We start from the raw sequence: 25,546 nt of genomic DNA, 5'->3' as shown, positions 1-25,546 counted from the left end.
TTGAGGGGGAGCCAAAAAACAGAGCTAAGGAGAAGCATCTGTTGGGGTAGGAAGAAAACTTGCAAAGCTACTTGTAAATTAGGATGAAGACTGAGAAAATGGACCATTGGATTCAAGCTGGTGTGTGGAGTGGGCGGGGGTGGTGGGTGGTCATTGATGACCTTTCAACTTTACATACCTGTGAACTACTTCCTTTAGGTTATCTTATTGTCCCCCCACAGCCTTTTTTTTTTTTTTTTCTTTTAAATCACTGTTGCCAGTTTCAGCTAGTTGCTCCCACTCTTCTTACCTTGTCAGGAGATTTGGGGTTTTTAAAAGATTTTATTTATTAGAGAGAGAACACAAGGTGTGGGGGTAGAAGTGGGGAGCCACACAGGGAGCAGGGAGCCCAACACGGAAGTCAATCCCAGGACCCTGAGATCATGACCTGAGTTGAAAGCAGAGGCTTAACCCACTAGGTCCACAGGCACCCCTGTCAAGAGATTTTTAAAATGCATAACTCCGTGCCATTGTTTCTCACTCAAGAAAGGTCTTCCACTTATACAAAATTCAAATGAAGTTAAGGGTCTTGTCTGACTATTAAATTTACTGAACACAGATTTGAAAATATCTACCAACATAAAATACCATTTCTCAGATCTTCACAAAGCATCCTGAAAATTTATTTTATTGGCTGTTGAACAATACACTGAATATTGAACTGTAAGAGAAACTTCTGTAAGAAAGAGTCTTAGGGATTTGGGGTTGAGGTGGACATTAATTCAAGTGTCTCAGCGAAGGTGTGTTTTTCTTCTAACAGGTCTTAGTTTACATTCTCTTTCCTTTGGAGTTCCTTACTGTTGATCATTTCTCAAATATTGTAACAAAGCAAATTTACAAGCATCCAATGTAATAAGATTAGAAAAAAAGTCATATGAGGCTTTGTTGTCAAACACTTGCAGCTGCTCAATGTTGTTTCAGCTTTTTATGGGCTATCACAGTTTTTTGATTCAGAGGAATAATTTTTAAACTCTTAGCAGAAGAAAAAAAAAAAACCATAATTTTGGCTTTCCACAGATGCCACTGAGAAAAATGTGCTTGGGAATATGTTATTTAGTTGCCCCATGGGATTCTAGTTTTCAATATAGATCATTACTTCTAATCCACAGTTTTACCTAAGGAAGTGGAGAACTGTGTGTTGACTCTGACTCACCAGCCAGCATTCAGCCTGCCCTCTGGTAAAGGACTGGCTCCTGGGAGACCGGTCGCCCCATCTAAGACATTAGCATCAGGGTGGAATTCTTTAATCGGGGTGCCTGTGGGCCACAGACGTGTTAGGTGAGGAGGATTTGAGGGTAACGGTGTCATAATTCCTCAATTTAGTCAGATGGTGGCAATTCTCAAGTTTCATGCTGATAGGAATCAGGCCAATAGGAATTATTTCATCCACTTATTCAGTAAGAAGCCGTGCTTATGAACATAAACATTACTTTCTTTAAGGCAACAATTTCGGCAAAGCTAGTCCTCTCTTTTTCCATGTCCAAGCCATGCTCCTGCTCAGGGTTTGCCTGCAACCAGGAAGCCCTTGGCATTTGCAGGTTAGTTTCAGGTTTGAGCCTTGAAATCACTGCTTTTAAGTTCTGGATGATAAACATTTCTCGCTTTTCATACTGGCCCAAGGCTACCATTGCTTGTATAGATATGTCAAGTTTTATTCAGTTACCGTGGTCTTTCAGTAAGAACCTCTCAATATTAAGACTTGATATGACATACAATCGGCCATCTTTCCTAGGATTTTTCACTTAAATATATAATCTGCATTACCCACAGAGTATTAAAACATCTGTTCTCGAGGAAGAATGCAAGCATTTGCCTTTTTTTGCTGGCTTAAAAATAATTTAAGAACATAATGAAGATAGTTTTTTGGATGAATTCAGATAACAACTAGGGGAAGGGCCAAGAAGCATGTTTAAATGAATTGTTCCAGGGCATTCTTGTGTCTTTAGAGAACCTCCCGCTGGTGGTTCCTGGCAGGCATTTTTTGTCTGCCTGCCCTGTCTGCTTCCTAAGCTCTTTAAAAGTCAGATCTATATACATTGTATCAGCTTGACATTCTATAAATGAGATCCAGTGCACCCTGAGGAAGTGATGTAACAAGACTGAGCCAGGTTTTTTTTCTTCTCTTTCAACACCTGGATTATTATTTTGTTATTTGTTTTTCATGACTGCAGCAGTCATAAAACCTAATCAGTTTTCCTAACCCTTCTGTTAAGTATGAATGAAGTGAAAGGCTCCTTATCAGTTTGAAATGTACTGTATGCAGTTGACTTAAAGCTACAACAGAAATCTTTGTAGGCCCTAAAAGTTTTGCAGTGGTTGCTATGCTACTCAGAGTAAACATTTGTATGTGTGTATTCGTCCAGGGAAGATTCATGGTAAATGCTATATTTTTAAAATTGCACTTGCCACAAAAATCCTAATAAAAAGACAAGCTTTGGTTTTTTAGAGATACGTAATTATTTGTTGTGAAATTATAAGCAACTCAGATGGTACTATTCCAAACAGAAAGTCAGCTTTTTCCAAAAAAGGAAAAGGTGATAAATAAATGCATAAAATATGTAAAGTGGCCATAATAAAATACAAAGATACCAAAATGTTAATTTTTTTCTAAAATTAACACTGGAGAAGTCAAGAGGGAACTCATTCTTGCAGCCAAATTTGCTGTGTTGAGCTAGTAATGCTGATTCTCAGATGGCCATTACTTGGTCTGAACACAGGGACTACCACTTATTTTTCAACAACCAAGTAGAAATATATTTCTCTTTCAGTTACTCCTTCACATTAAATTCACTTTTCATGGTCCACGCTCACCAGGATTTGTGTGATACAATTAAGTTACTTATGTGATTCACAGGAGCAAATTCTCCGTGTGGCTTTGCTTTGTCAAGGGAAAAATCACTCTTAGAATAAGGAGGGGGAAAAGCTCTCCTAGAATAGGGAATACTTGGCTTATAAAGGTTAAACTTCACCAGGGCAAGCATTTTGGTCTGCTTTGTTTCCAGTGTGCCCACCTCATAAGCTTTTGAATAAACGTGAAATGATTTAATGGATATAGTATAAAATTCATCTTCGTTGGCAGCTCCGATAGATGGTGAGAAGGCGATGATGATACCATGCTCTCCTTTGCCAGGGCTGCTCTTACAAAATACCACAGAATGGTGGCTTACACAATAGAACTTACTTTCTTCCCGTTCTTGAGGCTAGAAGTTCCAGATCAAGATATCAATAGGATTCGTTTCCTCTGAGGTCTTTCTCTTTAGCATATAGCTAGCCATCTTCCTTCCCCCTATGGTCTTTCTTCTATGTGTGTCTATAAGCAATTTCCTCTTCTTCTAAGCACTGGCCATACTGGATTAGGCTCCTCCCAAATGATCTCATTTTAACTGAATTACCTCTTTAAAGGTCCTGCCTCTGAACTCAGTCTTGTTCTGAGGTACTAAATGTTACGACTTCAACATATGGATTTTAAAGGGACACAATTCAGCTCACAACACGGCACGTGTCTATATGTTTTTGAAAACATGCTGATATCAGTTCTCTAAACGTGAACCTGTTTCCTTCTGATTTTTAGAGCCATCCAGCTTCCATTCATAAGCTAGATACATATGCCTTTATAGGGACATTTGGATTCTTAAAAAGCAAGGTAAACTTGTATGCACTCTCAGGACAGCAAAAAAAAAAAAAATGTCAAATTATGTTAGCTATAGAATAGGACAGTATCTCCCAAAATTTACTGATAATCTAAAACAACAAGGAAAATTTTTTTAAAATAGACACATAAAAAAGTGCTCCATATCATTTGGCATCAGGGAAATACAAATCAAAACCACAATGAGATATCACCTCACACCAGTCAGAATGGCTAAAATCAACAAGTCAGGAAATGACAGATGCTGGCGAGGATGCGGAGAAATACATTGTTGGTGGGAATGCAAGCTGGTGCAGCCATTCTGAAAAACAGCATGAAGGTTCCTCAAAATGTTGAAAATGTTGAAAATAGAACTGCCCTATGACCCAGCAATTGCACTACTGGGTATTTACCCTAAAGATACAAACGTAGTGATCCAAAGGGGCATGTGCACCCAAATGTTTATAACAGCAATGTCCACAATAGCCAAACTATGGAAAGAACCTAGGTGTCCATCAACAGATGAATGGATCAAGAAGATGTGGTATATATACACAATGGAATACTATGCAGCCATCAAAAGAAATGAAATCTTGCCATTTGTGACAACATGGATGGAACTAGAGCGTATCATGCTTAGTGAAATAAGTCAAGCAGAAAAAGACAACTATCATATGATCTCCTTGATATGAGGAAGTGGTGATGCAACATGGGGGCTTAAGTGGGTAGGAGAAGAATCAATGAAACAAGATGGGATTGGGAGGGAGACAAACCATAAGTGACTCTTAATCTTACAAAACAAACTGAGGGTTGCTGGGGGGAGGGGGGTTGGGAGAAGTGGGGGTGGGATTATGGACATTGGGGAGGGTATGTGCTTTGGTGAGTGCTGCGAAGTGTGTAAACCTGGCAATTCACAGACCTGTACTCCTGGGGATAAAAATACATGTTTATAAAAAAAAATAAAATAAATTAAAAAAGTAGAGTTCCACCCCATCACATATTTACTAAGGAGTATGTTTTGTTTTTGCAGCTTTCCAAAATTTTGCTGAAGCAGTATTGGACTTTTATTTTTCTCTCTCTTTTTTTTTTTTAAAGATTTATTTATTTATTTGACAGACAGAGATCACAAGTAGGCAGAGAGGCAGGCAGAGAGAGGAGGAGGAAGCAGGCTCCCCGCTCAGCAGAGAGCCCGATGCGGAGCTCAATCACAGGACCCTGAGACCATGACCTGAGCTGAAGGCAGGGGCTTTAACCCACTGAGCCACCCAGGTGCCCCTCCTCTTCTTTTTTTTAAATCAATATATAATTGGCATATAACGTTGTGTGAAAGTAAGTTGTACAATGTGTCAATTTCATACATTTATATACTGCAGCATGATTACCACCATACCATTAGCTAACACCTCTATCACATCATGTGATGATTCTGTTTTTGTAGCGAGAACATTTAAAATCTCGTAAGATCTTTGAAGTATATTGTACAGTGTTGTTGACTATAATCACAATGGTATTTATTCTCCAACACTTATTAATTTTTAACTGCAAGTTTGTACCCTTTCACCAACATCTCCCCAACTCTCCCAAACCACACCCCTCCCCACTGCCCGTGCTAACTGCCATTCTATTCTGTTTCTACAATTTCAACTTTTTGAGATTCTGGAAGTAAAATCATACAGTACTTGTCTTTCTCTCTCTGACTTACTTCACATAGTACAATGCCCTCAAGTTCCATCCATGTTGTCACAAATGTCATAATTTTCTTTTTTCTCATGGCTGAATAATATTCCATTGTAGATATATACCGCATCTTCATTACCGATTCATCCGTGATAGATGATTGTTTCCATATCTTGGCTATTGTGAATAATGCTGCAGTAAACATAGGATAAATATTTTTTTATATCCTGTTTTCATTCCTTTGTATATAAATCCAGAAATGGGATTGCAGATGATATGGTAGTTCTCTTTTTAATTTTGTACAGAACCTCCATTTTGTTTTCCATAATGGCTGGGCATATTCACATTCCCAGAAGAGTGCCTAAGGATTTTTTGGAAATAATACCAAAAGCACAAGTGACAAAAGCAAAAATCTTCCAGTGGGGCCATATCAAAACAAAAAGCTTCTGCACAACAAAGAACCAGTCAACCAAATGAAAAGGCAACCTGTGTAATGGAACAGAACATTTGCAAACCATATATCAGATAAAGTGTTCATATCCAAAATACAGCAAGAACTCATACAGTTCAATAACCAAAACCAAACAAACAAATAAACTGATTTTTTAAAAAATGGGCAGAGGATCTCCATAGACATGGTTTTTTTCAAAGCAGACATCCAAATGACTAACAGTACATGAAAAGATGCCCAACATAACTCATCATCAGGGAAACAAATCAAAACCATGATGAGATATCACACTTGTTTAAATGGCTGTCAGGAGGACAGGGGATGAGTGTTGGCAAGGATATGGAGAAAATGAACCCTCTCGTCTCTGACAATTATAGAATTCTTAAATTTGAAACCTGGAAAGAAACTAAAAGGTAACTGAGTTTAGCAGCTGTTGCTTTACAGAGGAGGAAACTGAGGCTTAGAGGGGTTATCATATCTGCCCCAATGCTCTTCCCTAAATCTGAGCAGCTCCAGGGTTAGAGTCTCACCCTTGATGACACTCACCCTTGATGAGGGCTCTTCTCCCATGTCATACGGTTATTCAGAATGATTTTCACCAAGAAATTTAGAAGACCTCATTTATGTCTAGGACCTTTCTTAGTACATGACCTTGATATTTTAAAAATGCATTATCTGACAAGTCACTTCACTGCATAGAGATTTCAGATCTCCTCCTGTCCTTTCAGCCTCTGTCCCTCCAAGTGACATACCTGAACATCTAGACTGGAACTAGACAGCCACCAGGTTGTCACTGCTACCCTGAATGTAAAGGCAGAAAAGTGTTTTTTTTTTTTTTTTTTTTTTTTTCCTGGCCCACTAGGGGTGTTGATCTAGTTTATGTGACAGAACACCAGGAAACTGTGCCTTTCATTACTGACCATTATCATCTACCAAATCGCCTTAGGGCAACCCATAACTTAGTAATAAGTATCTCTTTTCATGGTGAATAGAAGAGAGAAGAAGTGGAGAATGTGCAGATCCAATTCAACCCAAGACACTTAGCCCAGTGTTAAGTATTTTTAAATACAAAAGATATTGTTGGAATTCTTTAGACACTCAATTTCAGAGAAAGAGCTATGACTTCAACTAAAAGATTTTGGTTAGAAGAAAAATTAAAACTTAAAAATATCAGAGGGCATTTTTCCCCCTCTGACTTCTTTTTTCCATTGCTCCCCCTTTTCTCTGAGAATCCCTTTAGAGGTCTTAGAAAAGCAGAACTACAAAGGTTAACAGCTTGGTGGTTCCTTGAACCAGTGGGCGTGGTTAAGAGTCATGAGAAAGCTCTTAAACAAAAGCACTGCTTTCTCTTAGAAAGACTGATTCTTAGAATCCAGGGGAAGCAAGCTGATTATCCCCTCCAGTTTTGGGGTGGGACTGCTCTGTGTGTGTGTGTGTGTGTGTGTGTGTGTGTGTGTGTGTGTATGCTTGTATGTGTGTTGTTACCTTTTTTAAAAACATCTTATTTCAATTTAAATATTTAGAAACTTGTAAGTTTATGATGTCGACCAATATATGCATGCGGTAATGTCTGCTAGATTGTGTTCTTCCAATCTTTTTCCTGTCAGGAGATTGATATTCTAATATTTCATTGAATCCAAGGTATGCATATTTTGTTTGTTCGCTATTACAGGCTTATTTTGTTTCACTTTCTTTTGTATAAATACTTCGAACTTTTAGCTCAGCAATGTTGGTTTCAGTTGGAACTTCTCATTGCTTCAAAAGTAATGCTCTATGCAGAGACTCTCAAAAAAATGTGGAAACAAAATAAGCCAACCCCTACTTGCATTATAGTCTAATAGAAAATAACTTAAATAACAATTTAATATCATACTTAAAATATACATCTGCACTCTGACCTTTTAATGAAGAATATGTTTTTGTTTTAGCTTTCTACGTTTACTCTTGGTGTGCAGATCATGACACATTTGGTTTGTTTTATATCGTCATAGTCATGAGTAATAACTCTGTTATTCTTTGAGTATTACCGACCCTTCATTTTCACTTTATATAAACATACATTTTGGCCTATCTTTTAAAAATTTGCAAAACATTTGCATTAACCTTTTCACATTATAAATTTAATCAGTACTATCAAATTGGTTGAATTAACAGTGAAAGCTTTTATTAGATAATTGTTTATTTATATCCATAACATAGTTATCAACTGTAATAATACTCTCTATCAAAGCAATTTTGTATTTCTTGGACAATTAAAAAAATACTGGGAGTAAATAGAAATGTATTACATTTGGTTTCTACTCTAAAAAGTTGGATAGAATAATTAAAAACATCTTAGTGCTAATAATATTTTAGCCAGACTCTTGATATTAGATCTTTACACTAAGAATGAAATCAGCTTTGACCCAAGACTGCCACATTGACTTCTCATTATGTTGTATAAAAATGCTTCCCTTCCTGTGGGCAGAGAGGACTCTGCACCCCTAAAGCTATGAGGCCCAGCAGAGGTTATGCCTGCCCCACAGAACAGTGATCCTTTTTTTTTGGGGGGGGGGGGCACTTTCTAATTGACAGAGCAGCTTCTGCTTTTCAAACCATGTGCTCACGGGAGAGCCCAGAAAGGAGATCTTTTTCAAATTGACGCAATTGAGATATATGGGCAACGATGGCCCTGTTATTAATGAAATTTTCATGGATGAATCATGTTTCGAGCAAGACTGTTATAAATGGCAAAGATTTACTGTCTGGATCACAGGAGGGAGGGTTTTGCATATGGGGGAAGGGGAACCATATTTAACACGGGTAGAGGAACAAGGTCTGTGATGAGTATGACATGTGCAGTAGTTAGTGAAGAGACTGGATTGATTGGAACAAAATGTGCATGTCTTTGATGAGTAGAGGATTAGATGGGAAAGTTGAGCAGAGGTCAGATTGTGAGGATCCTGAGTGCAGGGTAAGGAATTTGGATTTTATCCTCCAGATGAGAAATCACTCTAGGCATTTGTCCAGATTCATCACATGATCAGTGATAACTTATTTTAGGTAGATTAACCCAGTGTTATGCAGCAGAGAATAAAAGGAATAAGGAAAGACTAAAAGCAGATCAACAGAGTTAGCTGCTGCTATAAATAGTACATTGTTTCCAGTATCTGGCCCAGGATCCAAGTAATCAGGATGAAAGGAAAAGCTTACATGATAGTTATTTAAATTATTATAACAAATGTTATAACTTCTATTGGATCTCTAAAAGGAATATATTTATTATAAAAATGTAAAAAATAGGACATGTATGTTATGTATTTATGTATATTGAATCGGGGCATATTTATATAGCTTGGGGATGTTTTTGTCACTTTCTACATTGTAGGCATTTCTTTTGTTGATAAAAATTCTTAAAGGACCTCATTTTTCATGATTGTACGCTGTTTCAGTTTGAGTACAGTACAAGTAACTATTCCAATATTGTAAGTTTAGATTTGTTATCAACTTTCTGTTATTGTAAATACTACTGTAATGAACATGAGTTGACATAAATTTCCTATTCCACACTCTTCCTCTCCCCTCCTCTGCAAAGTTAGTAATAATAAATAAAAGTAGTAAGTAATAAAAAAAAAAAATAAGTTGAGCATCTGTTCATGTATTTGTTTCGCCTATTGTGATTTCAGTTCTGATCTACCACTCCCTACCTTTAGTCTGTTTGTTAAAAGTTGGTGGTTGTGGGGGCAGGTTTGCCATTGAACTTTCATTGAAATTATTGCCCATTTGTGACTAACCATTTAAAATTATGTATTTTAATTTCTTGCTCTATACCTTGGCATTTAGATTATTTTGAATTTCTCTCTATTTCAAACAACACTGTAATGAATATCATTGCATCTATTTCCATGTGCACAAATAAAAGTATGTAAACCTCAAAAGTGAATTGCAGAGACAGGGATCATATAAATCTTTTATCTATATATCCTGTATACATCCATTAAATCAACTGAATTGGTTGTATCAATTTATGCTCACTTCTACAGGCAGAATAGAGAAATTCCAATTTGCCCACATCCTTGGCAGTCCTTTTCTTTGAAATCCTTGCCACTATCACATACATGAGATAGTAACATCTCCTTTTTTGTATGTGAAATAAGACCTCACTTTGTTTTGCATTTCTCTGATAACTAATGGATTTTAGCATGCTTTTATATGTCGACTGGCCACTTAAGCCTCTTGTCTGGAATTTGCTCATTCTCTATTGAGTTGTTGGGTGTTTGTGTATATGCTGGACACTCGTCCTGTGACAGTCATGTCGTTCCTCAGGCCATTCTCCCAGTGTCTGTCTTTTAATCCTGTTTGGGGCAAATGTATCAAAGTTATTTTTTATGGTTTGGGTATTCTCCGTCTTGACTTACAAGTTCTTCTTCAACGTGAAAGGCTTATTGCCTATATTTTGTTCTAATTCTTCATGGGTTAATTATTTTATATTAAATTTTTAATTTGTCTGACACTCATCTGCATAACCTCCTGGTGATTTTCCAGATGGAGGAAAATAAAAAGTGAAAAACAAAAGAAAAATTGGGTAAATGGTGTTATAATTTCTACTGTAAGTCCCTAATTGAACCATAGAGACATTTTCCTTTTTCTTTAAGCATCAGATATCCACATCCGGCATGGTTTGTGATAATGAAGGTTAATGTCTTTCTCACCGACTGCACAAAGATCTATTGGAATTCATCTACATGAACTTGCACAAGAAATTAGTTCTGATTTGGGTTGAATACAATTTCAGTTTCTTTGCATTTTTAGCCTCAGTTTACCTTACTTCATGCCTAAGTCCAGAAGAAATAAATTGTCATTTTTTTAAAAGATTTTTTTTATTTATTTGACAGACAGAGATCACAAATAGGCAGAGAGGCAGGCAGAGAGAGAGGGGGGAAGCAGGTTCTCTGCTGAGCAGAGAGCCCAATGCGGGGCTTGATCCCGGGACCCCGGGATCATGACCTGAGCCAAAGGCAGAGGCTTTAACCCACTGAGCCACCCAGGCGCCCCATACATTGTCATTTTTAAAACAGTTAATGTAAGATTCATTTTACTTTCAGCAATTCACAGAAGCTGTGAGCCCGTCCATGTTACCGCCTTCAGCTTTGCCACTGGATCTGCTTAATAACGCTGTCACTGCCTTCAGTACCTTGGAAGATCTCATTCGGTATCTTGAACCAGACAGGTGGCAGTTGGACTTGGAAGATCTATATAGGCCAACCTGGCAACTTCTTGGCAAGGCGTTTGTTTTTGGAAGAAAGTCCAGAGGTAAGTTTTCTCTTCGGATTAGAACCAACCCCGTTTAATTTTCATAGCAATTTTAGTGTTTCGGATCCTTCTACCACAGCTTCTAAGGAGTAGAGTTTAAAATTTTTCCATGATATGTGTAAATAGCCCATTGTTGTAACATTTGGGCATATTTACACACTAAATAAGGATGCATACAAAAAGAAGCAATTATAATTCAAGGGGTTTAGAAGATTAAAAGGAATACTTTTGCTGAAAATTCTTGCCATTTCTTTAATTAAAAAATACCATTTTGATGAAGTCCCCTGTTATGTTTCGTGAGAATCATTGCTTATTCACATTTAATATTTGGGGTATATTGATTTGGAGATTCAAGAGAGATTACCATAGCTGCTAACCAGATTTGGGCCTTAGAAAAAGGGAGAGAAATAAAAATCGTCACCTACCATGTCCCCGATGGTCAGGGTTATATCAATTTCCATCTCTTAAGCCTACAGACTTCTGCAAATAATATGAAAAATAACAGTGGCTCATCATAATATAGAACTAGGAGTTTCCAAGACAGGATCCAGAACAAGAAAAGAATGACCGAAGGGTACCCATACCATGATAATTGTTCTCTCTATAAATTTGCCTCTGAAATGATCACTTGACCCTATAAGCCTATCTACCTCCAAGAGTAAAAGTGTTGATAATGAAGTTTAATTCCATGTGATCAAGAGATTGGAAATAACGTTAACCAAGTTTTCCCTAAGATTAGCTAATTTTTCCAGTAACATTAAGTTTGGAAAGTATCCATATCAGGCACAAATGAAACAGTAATAGAAATAATTGGCTAATTCTAATGCCCTCAACAAATCCATTTCAGGGTCTCAGAAACATTGCAGTCTACCCAGGGTCACTCTAGAGAATGGAATGACAGTCTGGAGAATTTATATGGAAGGAACAATGTTTAGTTAGGTTGAGCAATTCACAAGGGCAGATTGCACCAGACTGGTTCTTCTAAATCCTGTCAGAAAGAAACCCGATTCCTGCCCTTTCCTGCTAGAGTTGCAGCCCTTCTGGATCAAGAGCTTTAATCTCAGCAGGTCATGTCCAGACTTGCCAAACCACGGTATTTTGCTATGCCAACAGACGTGGTTTCCTTTCAGCAATATTTGAAATTGGTGTTCAAGTACATGGGCAGCCGAATCCTGTCCAGATGCTGAAAGCTGTTACATATTTATAAGATTTGATCTTGATGAATAACTTACGAACACTTCCCTTCCCTCCCACTTAAGAACAGGAAAATGAAGATCTGCAAGGCTAGCTGAAACCCTTGTGAATGGAGGCTTTGTTAGATTTGAAGTAGATAATCATGTTGATCTGGAAGAGGCAAAGGGAGTAAACCAGGTTCTAAGCTCAGATCTTGTTTTTGACAGCTGATCTCAGAATTCACGTCTAAAAATCTTCCTCCCAGCCATGCCGTTAGGCCCTGCACCTCTCCACCTGGTGCTCAGTGACGATATGGCCAGAGGCTAGCATAGATTTAAAAGCATCCAGCACAGAACCAGATCTTTCAAATATTCATTTAGCACTTTCCAAATTGAAGCCCTTTGCAGTTTGCCAAAACTATTCACTTTTTAAGCATACAGTAAGTGTGAGAAAAGCAGTGTATATTTTTGGAACTCTACATAAACTAAAATGCAGGTGTGGGATAACATCTCTATAGACAAAACCAACTCCCCTCCCGAGAGTCTTTCTACAAAGGAACAAGGAGTAAAACGTTTAAAAGCTCCTAATTAGACATCGAAATTGATTTTCCACAGAATAAACATATCACAGTGTTACGACATTCATCTTACAGAGACCACCCTCAGATTGCATTACAGTAATAGAATATCCTTGAGCTGAATATCTTAAAAGAGTAAGCAACTAACGGAGGAAAATGTACCCATTATTTTTTTTTTTCAGTCCGCATTAGCTTTTATAGTAGAACTTGCAATATTGGTGAACCTGAACAAGAAAATCTGCATTAGGAAAACGACTTCAAAGGGTGCCTTACTCAAAACCTTCATTCTTTAGAGAGACAAACTAATACATGTGTTGTCTTAGGAAGTAGTTACGGAAAAGAAATAAAGAACCTAAACATTGATTATTATTTTTCAGATATTTTACACAGGGAAACCACCATAAGACTATAATTAGGTTATGAAAAAAATATGTGTTGGACATGATCTTTCTTTCTCTTTTTTGACTTTTTTTTTTTTTTTTCATTTTTCTTATGCAGAAGTTCTGTACAATTTTTGGAGAATTTGTGACATCAAATTATAGTCACATGACTTATTTTAATGAGGCTTAGATGAGCTGGAAGCCTTAGGAGTAGGAAGCTTATATTTCAAATAAGATATCCCAGACTGAAAATCCCTAATTGTAGTATGTACTGCGTTTGGGTTTTTCAGTGTTTTTATTTTGTTTTGTTTTGTTTCTTTCCTTTTCTTCCTCTGACTTAGGGTTTTCATTCATACCTTGCTACTACAGAAAAAGAAAAGACCTTATTTTCTAAGTCAGGCTTACCCAGTACTTAAAAAGGGCTTTTGACTGTTGTGTCAAACATGATAAATGAGTGGAAGCTAAGTTGCAAGTGTGTTTAAATTTTCACATTGTAGCAGGTATCATAACTCAGCTCACTGGGGAAATCTATCTAACCTTTTATTGTGGTTAAGTAAACATTTTAAAGTGAACATATACAGTCTCATTTTCTAGTTCATGAAATAGTGTGTTTAAAACTGAGGTAGATGAATATCCTTTGAAAGCGGAGAGCTTCGTTCACATTCTAAAGAGGTATAAATCTTAAATAAGCATTGAAAATTTTGGCAACTGGCTTTTGTATTGTATGTGTGTTTTTGACTTTCTAAACCCTTCTTGCCCAGAGAGTAACTTCTAGAGAAAAGATTCAGATAAACTCACAAATAGCTTTAACAATGAAAGAGCAGTATGTACATATACTATTAGTTCAGCCAAATGAAATCAGGTGAAATATGTGACATCATTTAACTCAATTATCTCATTACTTTTTTAGAGATAAGTTGGTCTTTTATGGCACACAAAAGAATGAACTCATTTCCTCTTAAATATTTAAAAGCTTTCCTTTCACAGGATCATTTTTCAGATGAAAGGGAAATCTTTAAATACTCAAAACAGTGATTTTCTATTGAGTTGGGAAGCAATTTTTTAGCTAAATAAGTTGTTGAAATGAGCCCATGGAATGAGCATTTCTTTAGCATTTCCCTACACTTGACCAAGGTTTTAGTCAACCCTATAGCTGACTTGTGCTTATAATTTACAATTGCATATGTATGATTTACCATACATTTCTTGAAAATACAGTGGCTTCCTTTGACAGTTTAGAAAAACTTGATCACACATATAAGTATAAGTAAATGTATAAGTATAAGTAAATGTAGAATTGTAAAACAAGCAATAAGAAAACAAGCATTTGATTCTTAATCACGTTCTCATTTTAAAATTATTTTCAAATATTAACACTTAAATTTTAAAACTGGAGTACATAGTGCTTATTATTACTTAAAGCCATCCTTAGCCAGAAAATGCTTCTTTTTTTTTCAGTTCTTATTTATAATGTTTCCAATATTAGTGAAAAGGTATTGAACCAGATTTATTCTATTAGATAATATTTCAAATTTTAATAAAATCTTCCTTTTGGGGTGGCGCCTGGGTGGCTCAGTGGGTTAAGCCTCTGCCTTCGTCTTGGGTGGTCATGATCTCAGGTCCTGGGATGAAGCCCCACATCAGGATCTCTGCTCAGCGGGGAGCCTGCTCCCCCCTCACCCCCTGTCTGCCTCTCTGCCTACTTGTGATCTCTCTCTGTCTGTCAAATAAATAAATAAAATCTTTTTTGAAGAAAAAGTTTTGATGAATTGTATGTATGTTATCCAAAACTCTTCAGTTTTATTGGAATTGCTATTATTTGAATATTTCTAGGGAAAAAGGGGCAAAGTTATAAAGCAGAAATTAAAATTACAGGATATGGTAATTAAGTACTATTCGTGTTTTATATAAATTCATATTAAATATGAAATGCTATTTTGATATAAATTAACTGAGGCAAGTATCATTTTGTAGTTAAAAGCAATGATTAAGAATTCACTACAACAGTCTGATGAAAGAATATTTTTGTTTGGTCTTCACAAGTAGGTATACTTTTCAAGAATAAAACACTACATAGTTAACCAACTATTCTCTAAAAAAATAGAGAATCATTATAAAGTAGACATCTTTTCCATCCTTTAGAAGGAGAATAGAAATCTGAAGGCACCTAGTTAAACTGAATTTCAAATGTTCTGAATTACTCAGGGCACCAGAAGCAGGGGTCTTCAGCAACCTCAGTCCTTTTAAAGTGTATCATTTTTTTCATTCATGGTCTACTCAGCTGTCCTCAAAAATTCATTTCCTTCATGCCCTTTTTGCATTTTCTGAGTCTCATTGCCAGGAAAATTATATAAAGTCCTGGCAGTAGGTTTCTGTAAGTTGTTCTGCATTAATTGCCTGAGCTTCTAATCCTTTTTAAAAATTGCATTTGTTTTCTAATCCAAGCATTCATCATTTTACATTCTACTCTTCCCTTCCAATGCTCTCCTTGTTTACTTTTTTATGAGGGTTAAAAGGTGTAGTGCTCTTTTTCTGTGTAAAGTTTCCTATTTATAGCTCTCAACTGTTTTGTTGGCTCTGTTCTTAACACTACACAATGGCACCTCTTTAATGGACAGTACGACATAATGAACCTTTGTTGACTATAAAATGAAAAGTCCAAGTTGCGAGCAGCAGAGCCCCAAAACCTCATCAAAGTTAGAAGGGGCTTTGTTGGGCGTAGTGTCTGTGAAACAGATTTCTCTACGGAAAGATCTTGATGAAGTAGATTCAGGCTCAGGGCATAACCATGTTATTTTCCTTTGCTTTCTTTTATGCCATGTAGTGGTGGACCTGAACCTGCTAAAGGAGGAGGTACGACTCTACAGCTGCACACCGCGTAACTTCTCAGTGTCCATAAGGGAAGAGCTAAAGAGAACCGACAGCATTTTCTGGCCAGGTTGTCTCCTGGTTAAACGCTGTGGTGGGAACTGTGCCTGCTGTCCCCACAATTGCAAGGAGTGTCAATGTGTCCCAAGCAAAGTCACGAAAAAATATCATGAGGTAGGTATACCCTTTTCTTCTCGGGTTCCTTTGCACCTTAAAAAAAAAAAAAAGATGACAAAGTTGTGTATCTGAAATGAATTTTTGTTTAGGAGAAAGGCATAACCTTCATGGAAAAAGAACAAATAAAGTTGGCAAAATAGTTCATGTTTTCATTTTTTTTTTTTTTTTTTTTTTAATCAGGACCTTGAACTCAAAAACCCGGGCATTGAGGATTTAGCAAGCTTGTCCTCTGATTGTATGACATGGGTGGTCAGTGACGTTTTCATCTGTCATACAAAAAAGAGTAAATGTGTTTGCAGGGGGGAAAAATGAGTGAAATTTTTAGCTTTACACATTTCAAAATATGAAGGGAAAATATTTTAAAAGACAGATTTGTCTCTGTTGGAGAAAGGAGATCTTTGATACTTATTTTTCCACTTGGGGCAATACAGGAACACAAATCCCAAGGCGACATATTCTCAGTTATACCATTCTTCCTATTATTCGTGTTGCCCCAAATAGCATGTTAAGCCTTTTATGGATTTCTTTCATCTCTATTCTGTGGAATAAGGAAAATGTAAATACTAAATGTTAGTAATGCTTGTTTATGAGAGCCTTGGGAACCTTAGAACTTACTCCAAATTTTTGTTAGTGCTATGCCCACCCTTTCTCCAGCAACATTGTGTAGCGTTGTACATCAGGAAGCAAAACATTCTTGATGAAGCAACCTTAGATTTTTGTTTGTTTGTTTTAAATATTTTGTTTATTTAGTTGACAGAGAGAAAGAGCACAAGTAGGCAGAGCAGCAGGCAGAGGGAGAGGGGGGAAGCAGACTCCCCTCTGAGCAGGGAGCCTGAAGTGGGGCTTGATCCCAAGACACTTGGAATTATAATTTGCACAAAACATTTACATTCTACCACAGCGAAATCGGCCCTTCTGACTTCATTTCGGTATAACTTTATCTCATTACTTTGTATTTTTTTCCACTAACCCAAAGAGTAATAAAACATAAATATCTGCTTAATAAAATCATTTTTCATGTGCATAAGGACATCAATAAAACCCTTATCTGTTAGCTAAACTAAAGCTGCCCAGGGTCCTAAAGTGCACTTTACATAGCAGGGCTGGAACCCCCTCTCCCCCCACCTTTCACCAGTATTGCACTGCGAGCTGATAAATAGGGACAGAAACGCTGGATCCCAATCGGCAAGGAACGCTGTTTCCATCCTAGATCTACCATTAACTTGTAACCATCAGCAGGATACTTAACCTCTGTTCAAATAAATGTAAGATACGATAACCTCTTAGGTTTTTCCCAGCTGTGTTATTCCCTGACAATCAGTCAATTGCCATTTTTGGAAAGTCACATCCTAAACTGGCAGTCTGTGATTTAAAAAAAAAAAAAAAAGAGGACTGTTTACCACCAGTACTCATGTCCTGCTTTCATTTCTGCATTCCATGCTTCTAAAGACCCTGTGCTGGGAACGGTCTCTTCTCCCCTTTCAGGAAGGCGATGATCATGAGCTTGGTGGCTCAGGTTGCTCCAGCCAGGCTGTGCTCAGAAGCCCGCCTTGCTGCTGCTCTATGAACCGGAATCTGAGAATCAAGGAAAAACCCCTAATACGGCAGTTCCAAACAGACTCAATAAAATGCCTTAAAATCGAAGCAGGCATTAGAACTGATTGGTGACTAGAAAGGCTGTGATGAGAACAGAAATTAAATGAGAGTGAATTTTCCTCACCTAAAATTGTCTAGTTGTGGACTTTCTGAAACATATCCCCATTAACTACAGTGTATCCCGGGACCCGGAGGTAGCCAGCAACATTGATTTATAGTCACTATCTTAGAGCTATAAAACCCAGACTAGTCAGAGTAGCTTTTTTAAACCAGCTTATCAGATGCCGAGCCTACATCATGTTTTTGGTCAGCTCACTCAGTCCTCAAGTCGAGTGGATCGTCATCTGTCCTCTACTTACAGATTTCATTTCAAATAACATTGGTTTTAGGGTTGTTAAGAAAGTTGCCACAGAATGTGTGGCATCTGTTTAGTGGCTCAGATAAAACTCTTGGGAGGAAAGACTGTGGGCCGTGCTTGTGAAACTCCCTGGCCCTCTTCCAGAATGACATCATTCCTTATTCTGTAGTCTTTGGGTGGGACGGTTATATATGCATTATCTGTACATACACACAGACAAGTATGGATGGTTATCTAATTGTGTGACCACCTAAGACAAGTTTCCCACAGATATCTCTAATGCATGTGTGTGGGGAAATACTATACTCCACATTTCTCACAAATACCTCCAGTTAACAATCATGTCTTAATTTTTTATAATGCTTTGTAGGAATCATTAATTTTTCTGTGATAGGTTTTTATTAACAAATTACCTTATGAAAAAGAAAAGGGTTTTATCTATTTGGTGTAATTGATCATTTCTGAGCCTAGATTTTTCTCAGTCTGATGTTTTGGAGGTAAGTTCTGAGTTTAGTACTACTGCTCCTAAATAAATGAAAATTTGGGGGGGTACCTGAGTAGCTCAGGCAGTTAAGAGTCTGCCGTAGGCTCAGGTCGTGATTTCAGAGATCAAGTCCCTTGTCAGTCTCCCTACTCCTCAGTGGGGAATCTGCTTCTCCTTCTGCCTCTCTCCTGTCCCTCAACTTGTGCTTTCTGGTGGGCTTTCTCTCTCTCTCTCTGTCAAATAAATAAATAAACTCTTAAAAAATAAATAAAATTCTTTTAAACATTATTTCAAATAGTTCTAAAATCATTAAGTTACTGAGTACCATTAATGTGGATCTAAAGACTAAACTCATTTAAAGTGAAGCCTGTTTGGGGCCCTAGTTCTTTTTGATGACTGTTGTTCCAGTTTTCAGTTGAATGATTATTCTACCTCAGGGAGAACACAGAAGCAAAGACAGAGTTTAGACACTCTAATTTTTCTCTGCTTCATCTATCTCTATTATACCAGCTTCCCTAACTATTAAGCTGAATTAGATTCCTTGTGTCACTATAGATATTACAGTTATTGTTTTGGTTCCTTTACCATTTTCAGTGGGTTCGACCACATACCGAAAATAAGTCTAGAAAATTAAAAGGTTCATAATATATAGGATGATATTCTTGTTACATGTTTTGATATTATAGGATAATCTTACTGTTGACAAGATTCTTATTGCTTTTGTATTGATTACTAGACACTGTTTATTGGAAACCGTTCCCCCCACCCCGATTTCCTTAATGATTTTTCTGTCTCCCCAATAGGGTAGTTCAGAAAGCAAGACTTTACATATAAATGAACTTGGTGTTACCTCTTCCTTGAAACATTTCCTACTTTCCTGCCAGTCCACCTTCTGTGCCTGTGTAGAACATGAGAGATCGCTCAATGAGACAATTGTTGCTACTTCATAATTATTATTTATTTTTATTTTTTTTACCAAATTGAGAACTAAGAAGCAAAGATCACATTATGGTTTCGTGCTTAAAAAAACAGACTCCAAAGCCAGACATCCAGCTGTTTAACCTTGGGCAAATGACTTTATCTCCTGTGCCTCCCATACCTTTGTGTTTCAAGTGAACACCTAACCCTCATATCCTTTTGTGAGGGTTCAGAGAGCTGACAAAACACTCAGAACCAGGTCTGGTACATTTCAAGCTGTTAATCCGTGTTCATCTTCATTCCCCGTATTGTCTTACTTTTCTTGCATGGATTTGTTTTGGGTAAAAAATATATATCTCAGTGACCTTTCTAGTAGTGAGGCCCATCTCCCAAAGTTCTGTCACACCCCAAATTTAATGGCACTTTGCGCAGTGTAGGCAGTGGTACATGTTGATCTATTTCTTGATGGTTCTTTCTATACTTTATCTAATCTCTTCTATCCCTGATTTTAATTTTTCCCTGGATTATTTTTTTCATGGGTTTGTAATTTTAGTTTGTAACTCTCTTTCAAAGTTGAGTGAAATGTGCTTCCGGCTTCTTTGTTTTATGGAATCATAAACTATATCCTGAAAACTGTCTACTTTCACATGATCTGGGACCTGTTGGTCATTTTCCAAATCTGTCTTTCTCTTCCCAAATCAAAACAAAATTTTGGAAAGAAATTAAGAAGGAAAGCCCTAATTAAGCCCCCTCCCATGTATTAGAATGTCTCATCTAAGATTTAGTATCACTAGAACATTCTGAGATTCTTCTGCTATTTGTAAATTCCACAAAGATCAGTGGATGAAGGCTGGGGTTGGGGTGCTTTTATTGGGTTATTGCATCCTGACGTAAGTATTTCTGTAGGAGAGGACAATTGTAGAATCATAGCCTGGCATGGCTGCCTGTTAGGACTGTATATGGTAGCTTCTCTAACCCTTACCTTTTATAGTCATTTTCTCCCCTACTAACTAGGAAAATGTATACAAGTGGGGATAGGAATTAAAGCCGTTGACTAGGCCAATATTGCAGTTTTTCTGCACTCAGCCTCATTTCAGAAACAATTTCTAACAGAAGTTTGAAAAGGGATAACACCAGTATCTAAAGACTAGTTAGTTTTGATGCCACCTCAAGTTGTTCAAAACAGTAAGTCAGGTACTGACACCTAAGATGGGATTCATAGTTTTATCCTAAGATAATACAGTCTTAGTAATTTTTGTTCTAGAATTGTGAGTGTAACAGAAAATCTGCTTTAAAAGTTTCCTGTTTCTCACGGTTAGCCCAAGACTTTGCAGTTTAGCTCTCTAGGAAGAAAGTTACTAAAGAAGTAGAACATATGGCTAATAATATAGTCTGAGTTTTTATAAAGTTATTATCTATCACTGTAACTTTAATAATTCATCTTTGGCCCAAGTGCAAATACTGGTTATGTCCCTATTCTCTCTAAAGCTTCTGTTCACTCATGTGTAAAATAGGAGTAATAATTCTAAATTACTTCACAGAATTCTTGTGAGTTAAAGTATGTAAAAACATTATTACAGTGCCTGGTACCCAGTAAGCATTCAAAAAATGTTAGCTGATTAACCTTTGATATGACCACATACTCTAAATGCGGTATACATTCTCTACTTTTCTCTTTTAAATCTTCAAATGGAACAGTCATAAGACTTGACTTGTGGATTAACGAATATTTCCGAGAAGGGTATCCTTTAGAAGGTGCTCTATGAAGTTATCTTTGTCCTGCCCAGAGAGCAGAGCAATTAGACCACCTCGTACTATTATGTGCTCTGGTCTTCGTTCATAATCTGAACAAACATAATTCCCGAAATGTTATTGTTTCTTTTTTTTTTTTTTAAAGATTTTATTTATTTATTTGACAGAGAGAAATCACAAGTAGACAGAGAGGCAGGCAGAGAAAGAGAGAGGAGGAAGCAGGCTCCCTGCTGAGCAAAGAGCCCCATGCGGGACTCGATCCCAGGACCCTGAGATCATGACCTGAGCCGAAGGCAGCGGCTTAACCCACTGAGCCACCCAGGCGCCCATATTGTTTCTATTCTAAGAAGCACAAACACATATTGAATAGGTAGCTCTTAGCAAATACTTCAGATAATCTTTTATAGAATCCATATCTGTGTCCTCCTGCCACAGTGTTAAAAAGAAATATCTTTAGTATCGGAGTCTACTTTATGTTTTTATTAAAAAGCCAGACTGCACATTAACTTCATTTAATAGAGGCATCATTGTTATTAAAGCTCAGCCTTCCCTACAGTGGGCAGTAGGATCCAGCTGCCCAAAGTTAGCTGGGACGGAGGCTGATGTCTATGAAGTACATCTAATCCGTCGCATCAAGTTTATAGAGGACTTGAAGTGTAGCCAAGAAAATTAATGAGTGGTATAATGGAGCAAACTCAGCTGTAGCTGATCGTGTTTCCTTCCGTGGTATGGTAGTATTTGTATTGCTTGGAATATAAATATTTGTTACATGTGTGAAAAAAGGAATGAGTGAAAGAAACCAACAAGCAGGAAAAAGACGGGGCAGTCGTGGTTTTCGAATACTTAATCAAGGTGACATTCTCTGCAGTATTGTCCGGGGAGTAAACTAAAGAGCACACAGTAAGACTTTGAACCTAAGGACTGTTCTCTGTCCTTCTGAGTGGCTGGTATTAAAAGGGCCTTTCTTTTTTAAAAGCATGCTGATCATTTAGGATCTCTCTGAGGGGTCGGGGAGCGTGTTCATGATGCCTTCACTAGGAAATTCAAACTTTTGTCCAAGTCCTCGTTGGGTCCCAAGATGCTTTCCTGAAATGTTACTTGCCCATGAAATCCGAAGTCACAGACGTTGGCTGATTTTATAGATGGCTTCTCCGTTGTTCCCTTTCAGGTCCTTCAGTTGAGACCAAAGAGCGGTGTGCGGGGATTGCATAAATCTCTCACAGACGTGGCCCTGGAGCACCACGAGGAGTGTGACTGTGTGTGCAGAGGGCACACAGGAGGATAACCGCGTCCGCCGGTGCAGCCTCGCCCAGAGCGGTGCAGCTCCGTGGCTCATCTGTTCTAGAACTTGTGCATTATCTCCCAACCGTAATCTCAGTTGTTTGCTTCAGGGACCTTTCATCTTCAGGATTTACGGAGTGTTCCAAAAGAGGAGACACCAAACGAAATTGGAAGTTGTGCAACAGTTCTGTTGAGAGGAGGCCCGAAAGACAGGAGAAAAGGTCTTTGGTCGCAGAAACAAAATGAAATGTTGTCCATCACTAGCTAGTTATAAAGTTGCCATGTCCTTACTCAGCTAGCTGTGTTGTTTATCAGCTGTCTCCCCATGGCTTAGGCTAATGTCAGTACAGGAAAGAACTGTGCACACAAGAGTGGCTGATTCTGTTGCCTTGCTTAACTCTCAAGCTCCGTGTTCTGGGCCTCAAATCGCAGAAACCTGGAATTGTTTCCTTAGATCCACATATATAAACCAGAGTGCTCTATGTTCTACAAACGTGGTTCTTAAAAAAGAACTCTGTTGCTATGAATCAAACTTGTGTCATGCTGATAGGAAAGACTGGATTTTCCATATTTCTTACTAAAATTGCTACCATTTAGAAGAAGAGAACTACATTCATGGTTTGGAAGAGACAAACCTGAAAAGAAGAGTGGCCTTATCTTCACTTTATCTATAAGTTGGTTTATTTGTTTTATTGTGTACATTTTTATATTCTCCTTTTGACATTATAACTGTTTGCTTTTCTAATCTTGTTAAATATATCTATTTTTACCAAAGGTATTTAATATTCTTTTTTATGACAACCTAGATCAACTATTTTTAGCGTGGTAAATTTTTCTAAACAGAATTGTTATAGCCAGAGGAGCAAAGATGATATAAAATATTGTTGCTCTGACAAAAATACATGTATTTCATTCTCATACGGTGCTAGAGCTTAGATTAATCTGCATTTTAAAATACTGAAGTGGGAAATCAATAGAATTCGATAAGTCACAAAGACTTTTTGAAAATAAATGATCATATCTTCTACCCCTGTTATTGGAAATGCAAATAAAAAGCAACATACAAACATAGGCATTCAGATACAGTCGTGAGTAAACCCTAGCCCTTCCTTTGGGAAGTGTGAGCCTAGCTCAGAAGAAAAAAAGCACCTTGAAAAGAGACTGGACAGCTCACTGATAAAGCATACCCTGCTGTCCTGTAGGAACACATCCTATTTATTGTGATGGTCTGGTTTTATTATCTTTAAACTCTGTTCCATACCCTGTATAAATCCATGGATATTTTTATGTACAGAAGTATATCCTTTAACCCATTCACTTATTGTACTCTCTGGCAACTGAAATGAAAATCAGTAAAATACTTTGCTTGTACAATGCTTAATATTGTGCCTAGGTTATGCAGTGACTATTTGAATTAAAAATGTATTGAATCACCAAATAAAAAAAAAAATGTGGCTATTTTGGGGAGAAACAGAGCGTGTGTGTATGTGTGCGCATGCGCAGGCATGAGCGCCCAAGATTTGTCTCTTGAGCTCCAAGACCATGAAAGAGATCGAGTTTCATGTTAACCGTGATTTCCATCATGCAAGGGTCTGTCAGTTCAAAAGACAGGTAGAAAAGCGCCCAAGTTTCCCTGTCTCTTGTCTCCGGTGTTTCGGAGCGGTTTTCTTTTTCTCACTGGTATCTGGTAAATTAAATTGCACCTGACTTGCAAGTTTCATGTGATTTTATGAAATGCTTAGCAATCGATTATACGGCAGTATGAAACAAACAAACAAAAATCTTGTAACTTCCCCCCATCTTCATTTTCAGTGGTCGATATTAAGTGGGATGAGCATGAATGGATGGGACACACAGACTAAAGGTACCTCCACAGCCCGCTTCAAGGGTGTGGCTGCTCACCTTCAGGGCGTATTTCCATTCCAGGCTTGTGTGTTAACCTCTGCCTTTCTGCCTGGCCCAGAAGGCTGGCGCCCAGGGCCCTGCTGTCTTCAGACTCCTCCTCTAGGTCTGGGCAGTCCCCTTTCTGGGCATTTTCCCACCCAGCCGTCCTACCCTATGCCCAGCCACCTGGGGAACAAATAAATACGTATACACATGCCGTCTTACTGACTCACCTTTGCATGGTTCTGTCCCAGCCCCGGAGAGGCGTACTGGACGTAGCTTCATTGAGCTCCGCTGAAAACCCAGCGCAGGGTGTCTCCCTCTTGGTGGTTTACAACTCGCATTAGCATAGCAGAGACTCTACTAAATCTGGCTGTAAATGACCCGTGTAACTGCGTGATGCGGCGCCTCCAGCCACTGAACGGAACCCCTTTCCTTCTTCTTTTTGAGTATTTATTTTTTGCTTACTTAAGATGTGAAAAGCCAAAACAAATTGCTTTGTGAAGGTAGCCCCACATGCTGGCGCCAGTGAGCAGGAAGAGGGTGAGGGCTCACGGCTTCATGCTTATTCACACGAAGACCTTGTATATTTGACTTGAAATAAAAAAGTCAGCCCAGGTTTTAATGGCACAGGTGACCATAGTTTTCAGAATCCCCAAAAAATATTGTCCATATTGACCACCACTGTGTTCTATGTGATATCTTTGATTTGTGCCCTTTGTCCCTTGCGATGGACTGTTTTGCCACCCTGTGGTTTTTGAAATAAAGACCAAACCTTAATTGGCACAAGGCAGGCTTTCATGTCTAGTTTTCATTTTCTATGTCTCGTTCCCTTTCTCATCGAGCAGTAGGGGTATGCACTTTGGAAAGGTGCAAATGGCAAAGGAATGAGAATTTACACTGGGAAAATACCCTGGCTTGATTTTGTTCTTCTCAGTGCCTCCCTCTCTCCAGGGCATTTACTTAAGCTTGTGATTTGGTCTAAGGAAAGGCAAAAAATACAAGTTGCAC

General features: G+C 37.9%; 1 protein-coding gene across 4 annotated transcripts in view; it reads left to right on the top strand.

The window, feature by feature from the left end:
• Window positions 1-25,324, top strand: part of PDGFC (platelet derived growth factor C) — a 201,348-nt gene extending 176,024 nt beyond the window's left edge. For all 4 annotated transcript variants that reach the window (XM_059173869.1, XM_059173885.1, XM_059173878.1 and 1 more), the window contains 3 exons: window positions 10,880-11,087; window positions 16,042-16,259; window positions 22,539-25,324. In XM_059173869.1, coding sequence (XP_059029852.1) covers window positions 10,880-11,087; window positions 16,042-16,259; window positions 22,539-22,655 — 543 coding nt within the window. In that variant the 3' untranslated portion in view covers window positions 22,656-25,324. The remainder of the gene's footprint in view (window positions 1-10,879; window positions 11,088-16,041; window positions 16,260-22,538) is intronic.
• Window positions 25,325-25,546: the final 222 nt, after the last annotated feature.

This window comes from Mustela lutreola, chromosome 1, assembly GCF_030435805.1.
Source record: "Mustela lutreola isolate mMusLut2 chromosome 1, mMusLut2.pri, whole genome shotgun sequence".
Taxonomy (NCBI): Eukaryota; Metazoa; Chordata; class Mammalia; order Carnivora; family Mustelidae; genus Mustela; species Mustela lutreola.
The sequence above is the reverse complement of the archived record's forward strand: the minus strand, read 5'-3'. Positions and strand labels throughout refer to the sequence as shown.